General features: G+C 39.7%; 1 protein-coding gene across 8 annotated transcripts in view; it reads right to left on the reverse strand.

Annotated features, from left to right (window-relative positions):
• LOC138745072 (hepatocyte nuclear factor 4-beta-like) overlaps positions 1-19,312 on the reverse strand; it is a 46,770-nt gene extending 27,458 nt beyond the window's left edge. For 2 of the 8 annotated variants that reach the window (XM_069902144.1, XM_069902146.1), the window contains exons 1-3: positions 19,132-19,311; positions 18,925-19,048; positions 2,821-2,995 (exon numbers count right to left, since the gene is read on the reverse strand). In XM_069902144.1, coding sequence (XP_069758245.1) covers positions 2,821-2,995; positions 18,925-19,048; positions 19,132-19,152 — 320 coding nt within the window. In that variant the 5' untranslated portion in view covers positions 19,153-19,311. Of the gene's footprint in view, positions 1-1,031; positions 1,109-1,399; positions 2,299-2,505; positions 2,739-2,820; positions 2,996-18,910; positions 19,049-19,131 lie in introns of those variants that run through there. The other 6 variants (XM_069902143.1, XM_069902148.1, XM_069902147.1 and 3 more) reach the window with 6 other exon arrangements.
• Positions 19,313-19,516: the final 204 nt, after the last annotated feature.

Here is a 19,516-nt window from a genome sequence, read left to right on the forward strand (position 1 = left end):
CAAGGCTTGAACTGGTATTCAGACTTTTACTGGAATAAAGCCTGTTGTACAGTCTTTTCTGAGTTTGTCCTCGCTCGCTGCTATCTCAGCACTCCACACATGCATGACATCACATGCAACCTTCTTTCTCCTGAGGGCTGGCCAGAATTTCTACTTACTGGTAATTGTAAACTCTACTCAAAAAACAGATACATATACAAAAGAGAGAAATATAAACTGACTATGCAAATATAGAAAAATAACTTCAGTAATAAATAATGTTTAAAGTAAGAATCTTTAAATTAATCTCTGATTGAGTCTGTTGCTTAAAAGTTTCATGGTGAAGGTGTAGCAACTTTTGCTGAACCTGGTGGTGTGAGTCTTGTGGTACCTAGACCTCTTCCCTGATGGCAGCAGTGAGAACAGAGCATGTCCTGGCTGGTGTGTATCTTTGATGATTGCTGCTGCTCTCTGACGGCAGCATTCCCTGTAGATTTTCTTGACGGTGAAGAGAATTTTTTTCTGTGATGTCCTGGACTGTGTCTACTACGTTTTACAGTTTTTCACTCAGAGGTAATAGTGCCCTATACTAGGCCATGATACAGCCAGACAGCACAGGTTCCACTACACATCTATAGATGTTTGCCAAGGTTTCCAATGTCAAACCAAACCTCTATGTTTTGTACTGAATCTATTTGATAGTGTAAGGATAATTAGGTCATTCCTGTCAGTTGGTTGCTTTATTTATGTGGCTGAAATTGATCTGATGCACATAACTTGCATGTATTAACCCTCAACTTATTGCAAGATCTTTTGCTCTTCTGGAAGGCAAATTTTTCTGAGTGAACCCTTGCACAAATAATCAGGACACAAGGTCCATCCATTTCTGCCACATCCATCTTTTCAGTAGATACTTTAATGTTTCTGATACTGAGCCTTGGATCATATGCTTGTAATTGTCAGCTGAGAGAAGGTGAGAATTAGCTCCTGTGTTTTTGTTGCACGTCTAAATTCAGAAAAATGTAGGTATTTGTTGAGGGAACCATGCATACCTGAAAATGAGAATGTACCGTTCCTCAGAATAATGTTTCTAATGCTGATCAATACAAGAATCATCTCAAACCAGGTTCTGTACAGTACAAATGACAGAATTAATTAATAGAGCTTTATACTTGGTTGGGAAACACATTGGGTGGGTACATTACTCACAGATACCTTCTTCTTGTTCTCCAGAAATGTACATACAAGATTCTCTCACCAAATGACAACAACAACAAAAATCTGCTCCGTAATGTTTGCCGACATTTAGGAAAATTGTTTTGAAGCTTAAAACAGACTGTTGCCCCACTGTTGTCTCATTGTGATAAATCCTAATCAGGGCACAAGGTTTTATTCTCAAGCTAGCTTGATATTTTCTCACCGTTCAACAAAACTCCTTTTCACCTTGGAAGAATAATTCTCAAACAAGTGCATTAATTGCTTGTGGCATATTTAACTGATAATTCCAGCAATGGTTACTTCATCTGTCTGCATCACAATGACTTTATTATCACATGCCAAGATTGTGAAATTATTGAAGTACAATGTGGCCCTATCACACCAGGCTGCATGTTGTGAAGTAAACGAGGTTAGAATGGAGGGAATAAACTTGTCTGGATAATAGATGATGTGGTTTACTATAAACAAAGCCCACTCTAGTGATTGGGACCTAAAAGAAGGCAATTCTCTGAGAAACCAGCCAAGAATATAAACACTCTGTTAATACGAAGCCTGCACCAAATATTCTTGGCACATAATGGCTTGGAGCAACAGGTGTAATACTAATGCACAGGCTTCAATATCACAGTTAATGTAGTGGTTAGCACAACACTAGTACAGCGGCAGCAACCTGGGTTCAAATCTGGCAATGTCTGTTCTCCCCATGTCTGCATGGGTTTCCTCCACGTGCTCCGGTTTCCTCCCAAATTCCAAAGATGTATGGGGTTGGTATGTCAATTGGTCACATGGGTGTATTGCAGTGGCACAGACTCATGGGCTGGAAGGGCCTGTTACTGTGCTGTCTCTCTAAATTAAAATAACATTTTAAAAATAAAGTACAAAGAAATCACTAGGTCAAGGAGAGAAGGGTCATCTCAGTTTCTTGTCCCTCATCATTACCCAATGACACATCAGGCTACACAAATTACAAAAAAAAAGCCTTGTCGTGTGATTATTTTCCACTCTTATCATTTCTGTTTAAACTTATTGTTTGTTGATTTGCTGTCAAAATTTGTATCCCTCAATCAGACTCAATTCCTAATCCATATACTCCCCATCTGCAAACAATCCCTCTCCAAAGAGCAGGAACAGCCATTAAGGGGTTAAAAGATACAATTCAAAAGCCTACAGTGAACAAAAATCAAAAGACTCAAGATGCTGAAAATATAAAATGAATTTGCAGAAATCATTATCGTTACATAACAAAAAAGTCAAGAGAAAGAAAAAGCAATTCAATTAATTACTTTATCCCCTAATAATTTAACTCACCCTGCCTGATATTCCTACAGTACTCCCTCATCTAGTTTCATGGCCAGTTGCATTTGGAGCTCCTGCATAGCCTTTCCTGTTGTACCTTCCCTGGTCAACTTCTCCAAATGTTCAGCATTTGATCAAGGGCTCTTTTTTCAATAAATCCATCTTCCATTAGATTTATTTCCTTTAGCCTTCTGACATTTTTCTTGATTTGTTCTTCATGAATAAAATTCACGAAGACCAATGGTCTAGACACCACAATAAATCACAGAAAAGCATGGTTAATTTTAAAGACAACTCTTGCCACTCAAAGCCCAACATGATGCTCACCTGCATGAGTAGACATGATTTTTTCGAACGCTTCTCCTGAAGAAACCTTTGCATCCATCACAGCTGGAAGCACCATAGTGTTTCCCTGTTGCACGATCACCACAGATTGAGCACAGGGTTGTAACACCATTGTTCATTAACAGATTGATGTTACTGACGTCTGTTGGAACAGTGTCTAAAGAGACAAAAAAAATCACAAATGCAATACAGATATCAAGATACCAAAAGTAAATGAGTTCACCTGCATAGGATTCCTATTCATAAATGATGAAAGAATTTGGACTGATTATGCTCACGTGTCCCTTATTTCCTGACAATATTCTATTGTTTCCGTTTTATAAACATGTTTCCACCCTTTTTTCATTAGCTTTCTAATATATTCATCTAAAAGCAGTGAAATATTGAACACTGCAGATCCCATGATTGCAGTAAAAACACAGAGATGCTGGAGGATCTTGGCAGGTCTTGCAGCGTCCATAGCAGGTAAAGATATATACCCAACATTTCAGACCTGAGACCTTATTTCCCTTGAATAATCTGGAATCTTTACCTTCTATGGACGTTGTGTGCCCTGTTGAGTTCTTCCAGAATTTTTGTGCTTTTTATCTCAAAGCAGTAACAAATTAACAAGATGTTTTGTCAGAAAAATGACTGAAAAATATGACAGGTGCTGTCAGGCAGAGATCTGGGAAGTGAGATTAGTTCAAACAAAATTTCAGCCTATGTGAACACCACGTGTCATGTGGACTTGTGGAACTTTCTAATCAATACCACCTGGCATTCTGGCCAGCAAATGGAATGTTAGCCTTCATTGTTAGAGGAGCAGAGAGCTTATGCAAGGTCCTGGTGAAGCCGCATCAGGAGAACTGTGTGCAGTTCATAACCTCCACAATTAGCATGTTACTGTTTGGCTATTAAGTTCATTCTGAAAGCTTTGCTGTTTGGACATATTCAATGTCAAATTTTGTACCACTTCTGTCCTTAACAGGGATGAAAGTGTTTCAAAATATGTCAATATAAACTAGTTCAGAAGCCAATTATTTGACAAGACAGTCAAATTACACCCATATGCACTGAATACGTGGATATGGATCCGGTATTTTTTAGAATTTTGATTTTCTTTTAACTGAATTTAATTAGCTCAAAATATGGTAATATGAAAATCAAAACGTGAGAGTGAGTGTCTTGTGTATAAAGCGATTGTGCTGCCAGGGGTATAATGGATAACCTGTAAATCTTGGGTCTTAATAGTTATAATTAATGCCTATGTTACTAGTTTATGTATATACTGTACTTTCTATCATACCATACTATACTTTTAATGTGAACTTTCCCTACTTACAAATAAAAGGTTTACCGTAGAACTGTGTATCCTTCAGCTTGTAACCAGCAGCATCCAATCTCATGTATCTCGAGTGTTGTAGCTTTGCTAAGTATATAATATGGTGTTCACACAAAGTCCACGTCACGTTACATCCTATTTCATAGAATGTATCATGGGTGTTAAGCGATGGATGACTGTGTGTGTGTGTGTGTGTGTGTGTGTGTGTGTGTGTGTGTGTGTGTGTGTGTGTGTGTAGGAGTTAGATGCAGAGGCAACATGCATCAAGGATAAGTCAGGTTTGTTATCATCCGATTATTCAAGTATGACATGATGAAACACCGTTCTCTGGTCCTCCTTGCAAAAACATGCAAACAACCAGACATGTCACACATACAGACAATACATATACAAGATAAGCATTCATACATACAAATAAGTAAATAGAAGTCAACTTCTACTGTGTTATAAATAAAAAAATATTGTTTTGTAAATGTGAGACTCTCAGATGGTTAGAGATGGTTCATGTGAGCAGTTCCTTTGGGTCATTCAGCATTCTCACTGCCCATGAAAATAAGTGTTCCTCAGACTGGGTGGGGGGGGGGGGGGGGGCTGGCTCTGATAATCGGTATCTTTTCCCCAATAGGAGTAGTTGAAAGATGCTGTGTGTGGAGTGGAAGGGGGTCCTCAATGATTTTGCACGCCTTCTTCAGACAACGATCCCTGTCGATCACATCAATGGGGGTGGAGGGAGACTCCAGTGATCTTCTCTGCCACTCTTATGGTCGTGTGGATTGATCTCCGATCCATTTCTCTGCAGCAACAGTACCACACTGTGATACAATGGGACAAGACACTCTCTATAGAGAGCCTGTAGAAGGTTGACATGATGATGGCCTTTCTAACAAGTGAAGAGCTGTGTGTCCACAAAAGGTCACTAGTTAAGTGGGCTCCAATAACAGTGCTCTCTTCTCTCTCCATTTCAATTATTGATGTGTAGTGGAGGATTGTTGTTCCTGGTCCTTCTGAAGTCCACGATCACCTCGTTCAACTCATTCACCATATTATGAGATTTTCCACCTCTTCTCTATAGGGCTCATCATTGTTGCTGATGAGGCCCAATGACTGTTGTGTCTAAGGGTATTTATTATGACGTAAAATGATGGATGAGAGACAGCAACAGGACGGTCAACTCAATGGGTCAACACCAGAACTTGTGCTCCACCTAAACTTGCTCCCATCCCTCTTCATTTAACCTTCTAATTCTATTAGCATAGCCTTCAATTAACCTGTCAAAAACTGAGGAGACCTATCAGAATGAACATTGTGTTCAAACAGATCATTAACAAAAATAACAGTATGAACTTAATAACTAAACAGTAACATAGAAGTAGACATTCTATAAATTCTTGCTTATAATCATCCACATCCCTGGGGCCGTATCAAGTAATTTTATGTCTTGGTCAAAATTGATCTAAGTCTAAGCATAAAAGATCGTAATGATAATAACTTTTCCACTTAAATTAAATTACAGATTTATTAGAAACACACAGCCCAAATGTTCTCCCCGTGTCTGCATGGGTTTGCTCCGGAGGGCTCCAGTTTCCTCCCACCCTCCAAAACGTTCAGGGTTGGAGAATAATTTGTGTGTTATTGGACAGCACAGTTTAAATGGGCAGAGTCAACTTCTACTGTGTTATAAATAAAAAAATTACAGCCAATGCTGCAAAGTCAGCTTTCTTTCATACTTAATTAGCACTAAAGTTTTGTTATGGAAATGTGGACATTTCCGGAACATATTCCAAACTATAGAAAATGTCTCGATATTGCAGAAAATTAAATTGTGTTATTTTTCCCCATAATAGGGAAACCAGTAACAAGAGATTTAGCAGGAACCTGAGTGGTAACTTTATTGTAACACACAGGGTGGTGAGTGTATCAGTTGGGCTGCCAGAGGAGGTTGTTAAGGCAGGTCTATTCCAATGTTTAAAAAAAAATTGATGAACACATGGATAGGATGGGTTTAGAGGCAGGTGGGATATTTTGGTTGGTGTGGACAAGTTGGGCCAAAGGACCTGTTTTGATGGGGTATGACTCTTTTTTGTGTTGACCACCAAGCACCCATTTTCACTGCCAAAATCCATTATTTCTCTCTTATATTCCCTTCAATTTAACCCCACCCACCACTAGAAACAACTTGCAGTGTCCAATTAACCTACCAACTCGCATGCTCTTGGAACATGGGAGGACACCAGAGGACCCGAAGGAAACCCACATGGTCACAGAGAAAATATGCACACAGATAAAAGCAGAACCCTGGTCGTTGGAGCTGTGAGGCAGCAGAACTAATACCTCTGTCGTGGGTGAAACACGAGTCTCCAGACACGTTGATTGAAGTAAAAACACAATGCTGGTACCTTGATGAAGGGCTCAGGCCTGAAACTTTGGCTATAGGTCTTTATTTTTGCTATATAAAGTAAACTGTTTGACCTGCTGACTTTCTCCAGCTTTGTGTTTTTACTAATACCTCAGCCACTCTCAACTTTTTACCAAAAAAACCAGAGAACTTTGTTCTGCCTTTGTTTCAGTGAATGATGGAAAACATTTTCAGCTATTTGAATTAAAACATGTATGTAATTCAGTTTGGATCTCTGAGACGTCAAGTAGGTCGTGAGCACAGATGCATCAGCTTTGTATGGGAGCCTTCCTTAGCCCTGAGGAACATTTAACGAGTTTGCCAACTTGGGTCAGCAGTTCAACACGTTGCAAAAAGTTAGCAATTTTCCACAACACATATAATGAATCAAAGCTCGCTTTGGTTTGAGTGAAAAAAATAACAATAGACTTAACAATACAAAAACATTCAGACAGCATCATAGCGATTAGATTACCAAATACCAAAACTATCAGTAGTTAGATTGATAGTAGATTTCATAATAGGTAGATGAATATGGAAAAAAATTAATGGGGAACATTTAATGATTGCCTCCACATGCAGTTATTATTTCTTTATATCAGCAGTTTTCAAACTTTTTCTTTCCACTCACACACCACCATAAGTAATACCTTTGTCATCCGTGCTCTGTGATCAGTAAGGGATTGTTTAAGGTGGGATGTGAGTGGGAAGGGAAGGTTGAGAACCACTGCTCTCGACCCAATTGTTACTGAAATATTTTGCTTAAGACAAACTGTCATTGGCCCATTTCCTTTGGAGTTATGAAACTGTACACATAACGAGTCAATTAGGGACAATTAAAACAGTAGTTTTCAACCTTTTTCTTTCAACTCACATACCACTTTAAGTATTCCCAACGCCATTGGTGCTCTGTGATTAGTCAGGGATTACTTAAGGGGAGATGTGGGTGGAAAAAAAAGGTTGAAAACCACTAGTTATTATGAAGAGCTTCATATAATTGGAAAGAATGGGAAGTGATCTGATTCAACAGGCTCTATTATTTGGAACTGTACATCCTAAAATCAACATCCTCGTCTTGAAAAGGAGACAATTAAAATTTAAATTTAATTCCTCACATTATTTTCCATCTGGGGTGGATTCCCATCATTAAAAGCTCCTTGGCAAAGCATCAGAGGATATACTTGAGGCCAGAGAATTTGATACATTGCAAAGTTGATGTTAACATCATAAAGGTTTTACAAACTGGGCTTTGCTTTTTTTTTATGTTTATTCACCTAATTCAGTTAGGGTAGTGGGGTGGAACAATTAGAGCAGCGGTTAGCACCATGCTGTTACATCACCCACAACTGGGCTTCGAATCCAGCGCTGTCTGTAAGGAGTTTGCACATTCTCCCCATGTCTGCATGAATTTCCTCTGGTTTCCTTCCACCCTTCAAAACATATCAGGTTGTAGGTCAGCTGGGTGTAATTGGGTGACATGGGCTCGTGGCCTGAAAGGGCCTGTACTGTGCTGTACTGATACTTTTTCCAAAATAAATCTCTCTGGATCTTAGAAGGGTGAGAGGTGAAATCACGAGGCCTTTTCACACAACATGTAAAATGGAGATTTCCAGGAAATTTCCTGGGAACCCTCTCATGAACTGGCAGTGTGAAAATGTTGGCCTGGAAAAATTACGTGGGTAATTTCCCTGGGCCATCCTCTCCTTGCAGCCTGAATCAGAAAATGGCTGAGCAGGGAAAGTGTCATGACAAGGGTTGTGGGCTTATTCTGATGTAGGCAAAGCTCTTCTCACATGAAGTTGCAATCAACAGCTATTTTTTCTCTCATGCATAGATGGATACGGAGAGTATTCAGAATGAGATTGGGTGAGTCCAGGGTATGGAGTTCAGTCAGGAAAGTGCAAGTGATGCTGACAGATATTTTCAGCCACAATGAATGAATATCCACAAGCCTTTTTCCTGTGATCTTCTAAAGTGTTGGTCATGAGAAAAAATGATGGCAGAATTACATTCTCACTTTGGGTGCATTAGTTTTATTTTATTCTTTCTGCACCTCACCCCTTCTCCTGTTATACTTCGCATGGAAAAAGATAAATTCACAGAAGCAAAACCCTGTGTCCCCTCAAGTCCATGCCAATCGAAACACCCACTTTTACGCCCTCCACTTTCCCCTGACTCCACTTTTCCCCAACCACACACTCAGAAGAAATGATGAGATGGGTATGGGGATTTTTCTCTGGATGGCTGAGGTGGGATTGGGAAGACTTGCAAGGGCAAGAAGAATGACAAAAAATCTCCTGTGTGTTCTGTCAGGAACTTGGGGTCGCAGTTTCAAAATAACAGGCCAACCACCCAAGCAAAGAGGGGAAGAAAAACCAGAGAGGTAGGCAAGTGTGTGAGAGAGAGAAGGGCAGAGAAATAGCTTGGAGGAATGGAGGATTGGGTCTTCCTATTAATAACTCCTACATGACAGGTGATTGACTGATACAACTGATCTCCAGCCAAGGCCCATCCTCCCCATTCTATTATTTGGTACATCTCCCACATGAATATTCTTCATGCAAATGAACTTCTTTCCTGTTAGTTTTCACTATGTCCTGCACTTTCTGATCATTTTGCAGGTTTGGATCTGTCCTCACGTTGCCAATTAATCAAACAGGGGTCTGTGTGATGCAGAGACTGTGGGAGCCCTGGAGGTAAATCCACGGACACTCAGTGACTCTAAAGGAACTCTCTTTGCCTTCTCTTTGTCTCGTACTGCAAGGGACACCTGTCAACACTAATGGTGACCCTTTGTCTGCCTTATGGCAGACAGAAGGCAATTATAACACAATACCCTGCATTGTTGTTTTATTATTGTGTGCTTGCAGTACTTAAATATGATTTAACATATTAGGATCTAAAATTTCCATGTGACAATAAACAATTAAATTCAATTAGATAGTGAATAATTATCATTTTTCCTTTACCTTAGCGCAGAATTCTCAGCTAATGAAAGTCCAAGTGCAATCATACTGAAAGACCCATTACACCTCCTCTCTCACCACCCTCCTTCTGTCAGGTAGAATGCTCAAGACTGCAAAATGGTGTACCCACAGGCGTAAAGACAGTGTCTTTCCCCACCTCCTGTGGCCATCAGGCTCAAACAGTGCTCTCGTGCTGCCTTCTCGTTGATCTTTTATTTATTACAACTCTTTAATTGTGTGCTTGCCACTTTATACAGCTGTTAGACTGCTCATGGAACCAGGCAAACTGTGACAAATGCACCTGAAACTAAAGTCACGATCCTTTAAATTTACTGTGAAATTAATTTATTCACACAATTCCAGGAAAGTAGAAACATTTGGATTTCTTAAAAAAAATTGATCTGATCCACAGAAATAATCTTGCATATAATCTAAACTGCCTTAATTAGTCTGACTGATCTTAATTGTCTTGCTGCTTTTTTCTGATGAACTGCATTGGGTTGGAGATTGAATGCCAACCACAAAACAGCTGAATTGCTAAAAATAAACTACTAACTAGTTAAGGCAGCTGTCAAACTGCTACAAACAATTCATTTTTGAAATAGAACTATTAAAATCAATTCAAGTAAGAATAATTGCAAATTAAAACAAAATTAAAATGCTGAATTAAGAAACATAAATCTACTCAATTAATTAAAAAGAAATTGTTTCTTGCAATCTTTCTAGTCAATTCAACTGAATAGAGTATTTTTTTGGGTCTAACCAGGAAAAGGCTTGATCCACCAGTTTAAGTTGTCACAACTTCCTCACATTTGGAAAAGATTGGCAGCGGAAAACAAGAGAGACTTCAGATGGTGGAAAACCTGCTTCAGCTTGTGACAAAGACCAGCAGCAGCAAAATATTCAGGACTTTGTCACACAAACACTGGAACTGTGAACTAGTTATAGTTTCTAATGCATTTCCCACAGAATTCAGACTGGCAGCATTAAATAAGTTTGAATTCAGGGCTCGCAGATGATGACAACATCAGAAGAGTTTTAAAACAAAATTAAAGGAATTTGGATGATTTGTGAAGTGGGCTGCTGAGTAGTACAAGATGCTTTATACGAACAAAAGACTGTCAGTCTGATTAGAAAAGGCAAATAAATAAACAGTTGCAATATATATTTGATTTTTTTTGAGACTATGACACCAACATCTTGAAATCAAGCACAAGAAAATAAGAACATATGAAGTAAAACAAAACAAATTCATAAAGGTGCTGGAGAAACTCAGCAGGTTCCATGGGAGGGAAATTTATATAAACCAAAATTTTGGGCTCCTTCAGACACTGCTGAGTTTCTCCAGCACTTTTATGTATTTGCTACAATCACAGTGTCCACAGACTTTCTTGCCTCACAATAAAAAGCAAGTGTAAAATTTACAGATTTGCGCAGTCGTCCATTCTGATCCTGGCTGATCTTTAGCACAGCTTTCCAGCATTAACATCACATCCCTTGATTCCCTTCATATTTAAAACATCTCTTTCCTCTGGCTTGAAATGTCCTCAATCACAGGGCTTCACAATTTTCCTGGGTGGTGAATCAAAAAATTCACCGTCCTTCGGGTGAAGAAATGTCTTCCCCTCTGCTTGGGTGGTTGGCCTCTTATTTTGTGACTGCAAACCCAAGTTCCTCACACAACTTCCTCACAAATTCTTCTTTGCCTTTGCAACCCCATTAAGAATTTCATAGGATTCAATGAGATCACCTCCCATTTTTCTAAGCTCAAGAGAGTATAGGTCAAATATAAGGTCACGTGAAAAACCTGCCAACTGAGGTTTAAATCATGCAATTCTTTGCTCAATTATAATTTTATCTTTCCCTAGATAGAGGTATAATATTCCAGGTACACCTTTCCTCTTGTTCTCAAATTCCCCTGCAATAAAGATCAAAGTACCGTTTATATTCCCCATCAACTGCAGGTTAAATATCAGTCTTTTGCCTTTTAAAAAACAAACTGCCAGTATGTTTTGTTTTAACCTGATCACCCAACAGTTTTCCACCTCATATTCTCTTTGCTCCTCTACTTACTTCACCCCCTATGTTTCCCTGGGGGCTCCAGTTTCTTCACACCACTCAAAATGTACCGGGGGTATAGATTAATGGGGTGTAAGTTGGGTGGCACAAACTTGTGGCCGAAATGGCCTGTTACCATGCAGTATGCCTAAATTTGTTAAATTTCACCTCCCTTTCATAAATCAATATTTATTCTGCCCATTTTAATTATTATTTTCTCATTTTATTAGTACATCCCTAATTGCCTTTTAGAGTTTGATCAATGATCTTCTTCAATCACTGCATTCTTTCTGATGAAGATGTTCCAACAAATGGGAGAACCATAATCAATGATCTTCTTCAATCACTGCATTCTTTCTGATGAAGATGTTCCAACAAATGGGAGAACCATAATTTAGATGCAGGTTGAAGAAAGGGAGACAAAATAACTCGGCCTGCGACATCACAGGCACCAGACTTCACTCCATCAAGGACATTTACATGAGGTGGTGTCTTAAAAAAGCAGCCTCTATCCTCAAAGACCCCCACCACCTAGGCCACGCCCTCTTCACTCTGCTACCATCGGGTAAAAGGTTTAGGAGCCTAAAGACGAGCACTTGGAAAGGATGGTCTTCCCACAACTTTGGCATTTTTCTGGATTTGTAAGGTGCAGTTAGAATAGCGAAGGTGAGTAACAGCAGAGCATTATATAATTCGTACTCCTTGGAGCCTTTGTGTGTCGGCAGTGGAAGGAATGAATGCTTGGAGTGATAGATTGATGTGGTCATGGGGAGGTTGCTTGTCATGAATGGTTCCAAGTTTCTAGATTGGCTGTCATCCAGACATGTTCAAAATATTCTATCATGCATCTCGTGGTTTATGGACAATAAAAAGGCTTTGGGATGTTGGAAGATGAGTCACTTGCCACTGAATGCCCAGTTTCTAACCTATTATCGTAGCTGCAGTATGCAGGGATAGATGGATTAGACCTAATCCTAGTAAACACAGTCATTGCCTTGCACTTCAGAGCACAAATGTTACTTATGATGTTGATGAGATAATCAACCCACATTTATTACTGATGGATAAACAATGGTCTAGATAACTCTCTCTTGAAAATACCAATGTAATGTTTTGCAGGGGTCCAAGAGGAAACCTAGGATTGATGGAACAAAAATTCTAATTTCAACCTGAAGCAAGTTCTTTAGAGCATAGTTGGACTCTACAGGCCTCTGACTCAAGACAATGGGGGAAATACTTCACCCTTGAAGATCATTAGGACTCCCATTGGGAGAAAATTAACATTCTTCAGCATCTTTGTTGCCTTTCTACTCTTTCCCCTCACTATTTCCAAAACTGCTTTTCATTCCTTACAGCAAAGTGAGACATCATGTGAAAGTGGTAGCAATCACAAAGAAGGCTCGCCAATGGATATACTTTGTGAGGTGTTTGAGAAGATTCAGTATGTCACCAAAGACTCTTGTAAAACTCCATAGGTGGGCCGTGGAGAGTATACTGGCTGGTTGCATCACTGCCTAGTATGGAGACACCAAATCTCAGGACAAGAATAAACTCCAGAGGGTTGTTAACTTGGCCTGCGACATCACAGGCACCAGACTTCACTCCGTCAAGGACATCTACATGAGGTGGTGTCTTAAAGAAGCAGCCTCTATCCTCAAAGACCCCCACCCCCCAGGCCACGCCCTCTTTACTCTGCTACCATTGGGAAAAAGGTACAGGAGCCTAAAGACGAGCACTCAACGGCACAAGGACAGCTTCTTCCCCGCTGCCATCAGATTCCTGAATAAATGAATCAAAGACACTGCCTTACTTTTCATGCACTAGTATTTTTATTTTTTTAATGTTGTAAGATGGTTATAATATGAATGTTTACACTGTGACGCTGCCGCAAAACTCGGAATTTGACTTGTTCATGACACTAAATCCTTATTCTGAATTCTGACATTCCAAGTGCACATAATGAACCACTATTTAACAATGTGTGACTGATTTAACAAAGTGGACTGGTTCCAAGACTGTACATGATGTATTCCGCCAGAAAATTAACTACATAATTGATCCAACTCCCATGCATGTGTGTTTATGTGAATAAGATGCAGATTTCATTGCGCAAATTTGCTCTGACAACCCAATGACTTAAATGGAAAGAAATTTCAAAGACCTAGATACCTTCTGAAACCCTTTTGTCATTACAATCCTCTTTTTAACACTAAATTCTTCACAATAAAGTGTAAGCAATAAATTTCCCAGCACCGAGTTGCGTGTATTATACTTTTTACAATGAGGTTTTGTGATCATTAAAAATAGCTGGGCATTAGGATGGATTCCTTTGCTTGCCACAGGCTGACTGAGTATTCTCTGCCATCTTCAGCCCACAGCTGACATCGTAGTGTCAGGTATTCACAGCAATGTTTTGAAATAGTGCTTCCTAATTGACAATTTGTAATTGTTTATTACAGTTTACCTATCTCGGCTGCACCATTTCATCGGATGCAAGGATCGACAACGAGATAGACAACAGACTCACCAAGGCAAATAGCGCCTTTGGAAGACTACACAAAAGAGTCTGGAAAAACTGAAAAACCTCACAAAGATTAGCGTATACAGAGCCGTTGTCATACCCACGCTCCTGTTCGGCTCCGAATCATGGGTCCTCTACCGGCATCACCTACGGCTCCTAGAACGCTTCCACCAGCGTTGTCTCCACTCCATCCTCAACATTCATTGGAGCGCTTTCATCCCTAATGTCAAAGTACTCGAGATGGCAGAGGCCGACAGCATCGAGTTCATGCTGCTGAAGATCCAGATGCGCTGGGTGGGTCACGTCTCCAGAATGGAGGACCATCGCCTTCCCAAGATCGTGTTATATGGCGAGCTCTCCACTGGCCACCGTGACAGAGGTGCACCAAAGAAAAGGTACAAGGACTGCCTAAAGAAATCTCTTGGTGCCTGCCACATTGACCACCGCCAGTGGGCTGATCTCGCCTCAAACCGTGCATCTTGGCGCCTCACAGTTTGGCGGGCAGCAACCTCATAACATAACAAAACATAACAATTACAGCACGGAAACAGGCCATTAGGCCCTTCTAGTCCACACCGAAACAAACACCCCTTTCTAGTCCCACCTCCCTGCACAATGCCCATAACCCTCCATCTTCTTCTCATCCATATACCTGTCCAACCTTTTCTTAAATAATACAATTGACTCCGCCGCCACTATTTCTCCCGGAAGATCATTCCACACAGCTACCACTCTCGGAGTAAAGAAGTAACCTCTGCCCCTTAATTCTTAACTCATGTCCTCTTGTTTTAAACTTTCCTCCTCTTAACGGAAATAGTCTATCCACATCCATTCTGTCTATCCCTTTCATAATCTTAAATACTTCTATCAAATCCCCTCTCAACCTTCTACGCTCCAAAGAATAAAGACCCAATCTGTCCAATCTCTCCCCATACTCCAGATGCTTAAACCCAGGCAACATTCTGGTAAACCTTCTCTGCACTCTCTCCACTCTGTTTATATCCTTCCTATAATTAGGCGACCAGAACTGCACACAGAACTCCAAATTAGGCCGCACCAACGTCTTATACAATCTCAACATCACCTCCCAACTCCTATATTCCATGCAATGATTGATAAAGGCCAGCATACTAAAAGCCTTCTTCACCACCCTATTCACATGAGTTTCTACCTTCAGGAAACGATGTACCATTACTCCTAAATCTTTCTGCTCTTCTGTATTCCTCAATGCTCTCCCATTTACCACATATGTCCTATTCTGATTCTTCTTACCAAAATGAAGCACCTCACACTTATCAGCATTAAATTCCATCTGCCATTTTTCAGCCCACTTTTCTAAGCAGCCCAAATCCCTCTGCAATCCTTGAAAACCTTCTTCATTATCCACTATTCCACCTATCTTAGTATCGTCTGCATATTTACTAATCCAATTCACCACCCCATCATCTAGATCATTAATGTATATAACGAACAACAATGGGCCCAATACAGATCCTTGAGGCACACCACTGGTCACCGGCCTCCAACCTGACAGACAATTATCCACTACCACTCTCTGGCCTCTCCCTTTCAGCCAATGTTCAATCCATTTGACTATCTTAAAATTTATACCTAAAGACTGCACCTTCCTCCTTTGAAGAAGACCGCAGAGCCCACCTCACTGACAAAAGGCAAAGGAGGAAAAACCCAACACCCAACCCCAACCAACCAATTTTCCCCTGCAACCACTGCAACCGTGTCTGCCTGTCCCGCGTCGGACTTGTCAGCCACAAACGAGCCTGCAGCTGACGTGGACATTTACCCCCTCCATAAATCTTCGTCCGCGAAGCCAAGCCAAAGAAGATTACAGATGAAGGTAGCCTTTGGATTTGTACATTGGGAAGATAGTCATTGAAAATCAGCAGACCGCACTCCCCCACTGCTGTCCTCTGGCTGCATCTGCAGGGTAAATACATCAGCAAAGCTTTTGGCACAATCTCACAAAGCAGTCAAATCACCAACGCAGAGCTCAATAGGTTTTGAGGGAAAGTCGGAAGATTCCACCTCATGGAGTGGCAACAGGTATTACTTGTTTATTTCAATCCAGTTAACCTGTGATCCTTGAAGTTCCAAGTCACAGGAATCAGGGGACTGGGTCTATTGCAGTATTTTAACAACAGTCTTTTGTGTTAATACCACTCCAGTGCAAGAGCTGAAGGTGAGACTGTGAGATTACACACAACAAAAGGTTTGTTATCTGACCAGCAAACCAAAGTTACCCAGTAAAAACACATAAATGCTGGAGGAACTCAGCAGGTCTTGCAGCGTCCATAGGAGGTAAAGAGGTTTCTGGCCTGGTCCATACCTTGAAGAAGGGCTCAGGCCCGAAACGTCAGTCATATATCTTTACCTCCTATGAACGCTGCGAGACTTGCTGAGTTCCTCCAGCATTTATGTGCTTTTACTCCAATCACAAGCAAAGTTATTTAGTCAATTTAAAAAAAGAGGAAACAGAAAACAAGATTTTGAAAGCGAGCAAGGTAATTTTTTCATAAAAATCCAGTAAGTGTCGTTACCTGCGAGTTACATAAATTGAACTCAGTCACAAACAACAGCAAGGTCTTCAAACTTGCCTAATGGATGAAATGTTCAAACATTCTGACTGAAATTAGCATAATAAATAGATCTTATCAATAAATCTAAATGAACATGAAAATGCACACAGATAAGATCCCAGATTGGCTTGGAAACGACAACATGGCTCCTAATTCCAGCAAGATTGAACTCAACTCTATTTCATCACAATCTGGTACGTTCTGATACATTCATTGTAAACTAGAATTGTGTAGCTTTGTGGTGAAACAACTAGAATTGTGGCTACACAACTAGAATTGTGTAGCAATGAAGGTTGAGGCCTGGATGACTCCAGACAGACCCAGATGGCAATTTCCAAACATCTTGATGATCTGTTATCTCATAGGCTTTGAATTTTTTTAAATATGGCGGAAGATTGGTGACTTTAAAGAAAATATTCAAATGAATTTAAATCAACTAATTAAAAAAAACCTGAAGAGGTTCAGTAATACAGTAAAAACCCCTGGTATCTGGCACCTTTTAATGATTGTTAGATGCAGGATAAGTTTATTTTCCTGTTGCTTAAGGTTGCATGGTTATGTGATTGGTGAGCTAACAGCAAGGCGTGCCAATTTTAAACTTATGTATTTTTTACCTATTTAGTTTCCTCAATTTTTTTGCCAGTTGCTTGAGGTTGCCGGTTTCTTTGATCACTCATTTCTTAATTTTATTCAATATAGAGATGTATGGAGTCTTCTATATTCATGGATAAAATGATAAGGTCAAATTTCAGAAACTGATCAAAATGGCACTGAAGTAGAAAATCAGCCACGATCTTGATGAATCATGGAGAAGTTTCAAGAGACCAGATGGTCTGCTTTTGCACATTCATTTATAGGAACCTATTGGTTCAAGAAATTCCATGATCGCTAATCTTGTTAACTAACCTCTTCCATAAGACCTTATCAAAAGCCTCTAAGTCCAATTTACCAGATCCACTTGTCCCCTTCATTTTGTTCCACCAGTCACATCCACAAAGTTCTCTAAATTGGTGTTAATGAAATGTTCAAGATTCCAATTGGGAGGGAGGTCATCCCCACCCTTTGACACAGTTTCAGAGTAAGGTATTGTCTATTTTATTGGAAATGAATAAAAATTTCTTCTTTCCAAAGGGATCTGATTAATTGACTATATGTTTCAAATATACAGTAGGATGGTCAATGGTTATGGGTTTATGGTGATATCGCAAGAAAGTAGCCACATTTTTATTAGCTATCAAGTTAACAGACTCTAAGTTGGTGGAGGGATGAAGGGGGCTGGGGTTGCTTGTCCCCTTCTACTTCAGTTTATCAGTTTTTTTCTATTCTTACACACAATGGTTCTATTAAACATGAGGAGTCATCCCCTCTGTATTATTAATAAATACATGCCTTAGATAGTATTTTGTGGCTATATCACTTGTGGAAATTTGCTGTCTGCACATTGGTTACATTATTTCCTACCTTACAACTGAAGCTCATAAGCTCCAAGTCAAGCTAGGAATGCAAAATGAGAGTATATTACATAAATAGGAAAGAATTTTACTTTATTGATGTATTATAAACAAAATTTAGTTGAGAAATATATATTTCTTTATGATCATTGTTTTCCAGTTATCTAGTTACAGCACAGTATTGTAGTACGAAGTGACATATCTAACAACTGTTTTCAACCCTGGTACTACAGGGTACTGTTAAATTTTAACTGCAAAGCAAATAATCTTCCAGTGACCTCGATACCATTGGCCTTTAAATCTGCAAATTCCTGTATCATTTGATACTTTATCCAAAATAATCATTTTTTAAAAATTCTTGTGGATCACATGAAAAGTAAAATCAGAAATTAAACATGTTTTGAGTATGTGTACAATCTGCTAACCCACAATTAATAGACAGACAATCCATGTAAACATTTCGATAACTCACTGACATTCGGAAAAAAAGGTTGGGTACATTTTATCAAGCAATAACATTTAAAGATACTTCTCAGGATGTGTGTGAATTGACAGTACATTTTAAATTTAGCTTGAATTGTTAAAAACAGGGTCCTCACTGATCTAGCTTCCATTTAGGTGCTACCAACAAGTTAGGTGATTGTACAACTGTGAGAAGCATATTTTATCCTAATATTTTGTGATTTATTATGAAGGAATTATAAGATTAAACAATTCTCTTTAAAATGCTACCAGAATTTTCTTTTTAAAGAAGTTTACTTACCCAATAAAACTCACCGTTATTTGGTGGCAATACTCTCAAGCTGTCAAACTCAAGCATGCTATAGGAAGAATCCAGGGTTTCAGTGTAATCAGGCATTTCCATATCCATCATGGGCTCACAAAGCTTCATTATTATGAGCTGGCAATAAAGTTATAGACAACTGTCAAAGTTCCAAATAATAATTTAAGTTCTGACAAGAGTTCTACCCATCTCCTCCTCACCAGTGGCAAAATATTCCTCATAAAAAACTACAATGCTGAAGATCTGAGAGCCAGGATCCACTCCTGATGCTGTCGTTCTCAGAGCACAGCACATGACACTGATAAGGCTTGAATATATCAGAATATCTAACATCTCTGTTCTCATGCAATTCGCTTATCTGCACTATTGTGTACACATTATAAAAAAAGGTGTAATGCCTTTTTAGTTTCTGAGGAGTCACCCAGTCAATTTATTTCCAAAACAGTCAATCTTTGGCCTGGCTTCGCGGACGAAGATTTATGGAGGGGGTAAAAGTCCACGTCAGCTGCAGGCTCGTTTGTGGCTGACCAGTCCGATGCGGGACAGGCAGGCACGGTTGCAGCGGCTGCAGGGGAAAATTGATGG

The sequence above is a fragment of the Narcine bancroftii genome, chromosome 10 (genome assembly GCF_036971445.1).
Source record: "Narcine bancroftii isolate sNarBan1 chromosome 10, sNarBan1.hap1, whole genome shotgun sequence".
Classification (NCBI taxonomy): domain Eukaryota; kingdom Metazoa; phylum Chordata; class Chondrichthyes; order Torpediniformes; family Narcinidae; genus Narcine; species Narcine bancroftii.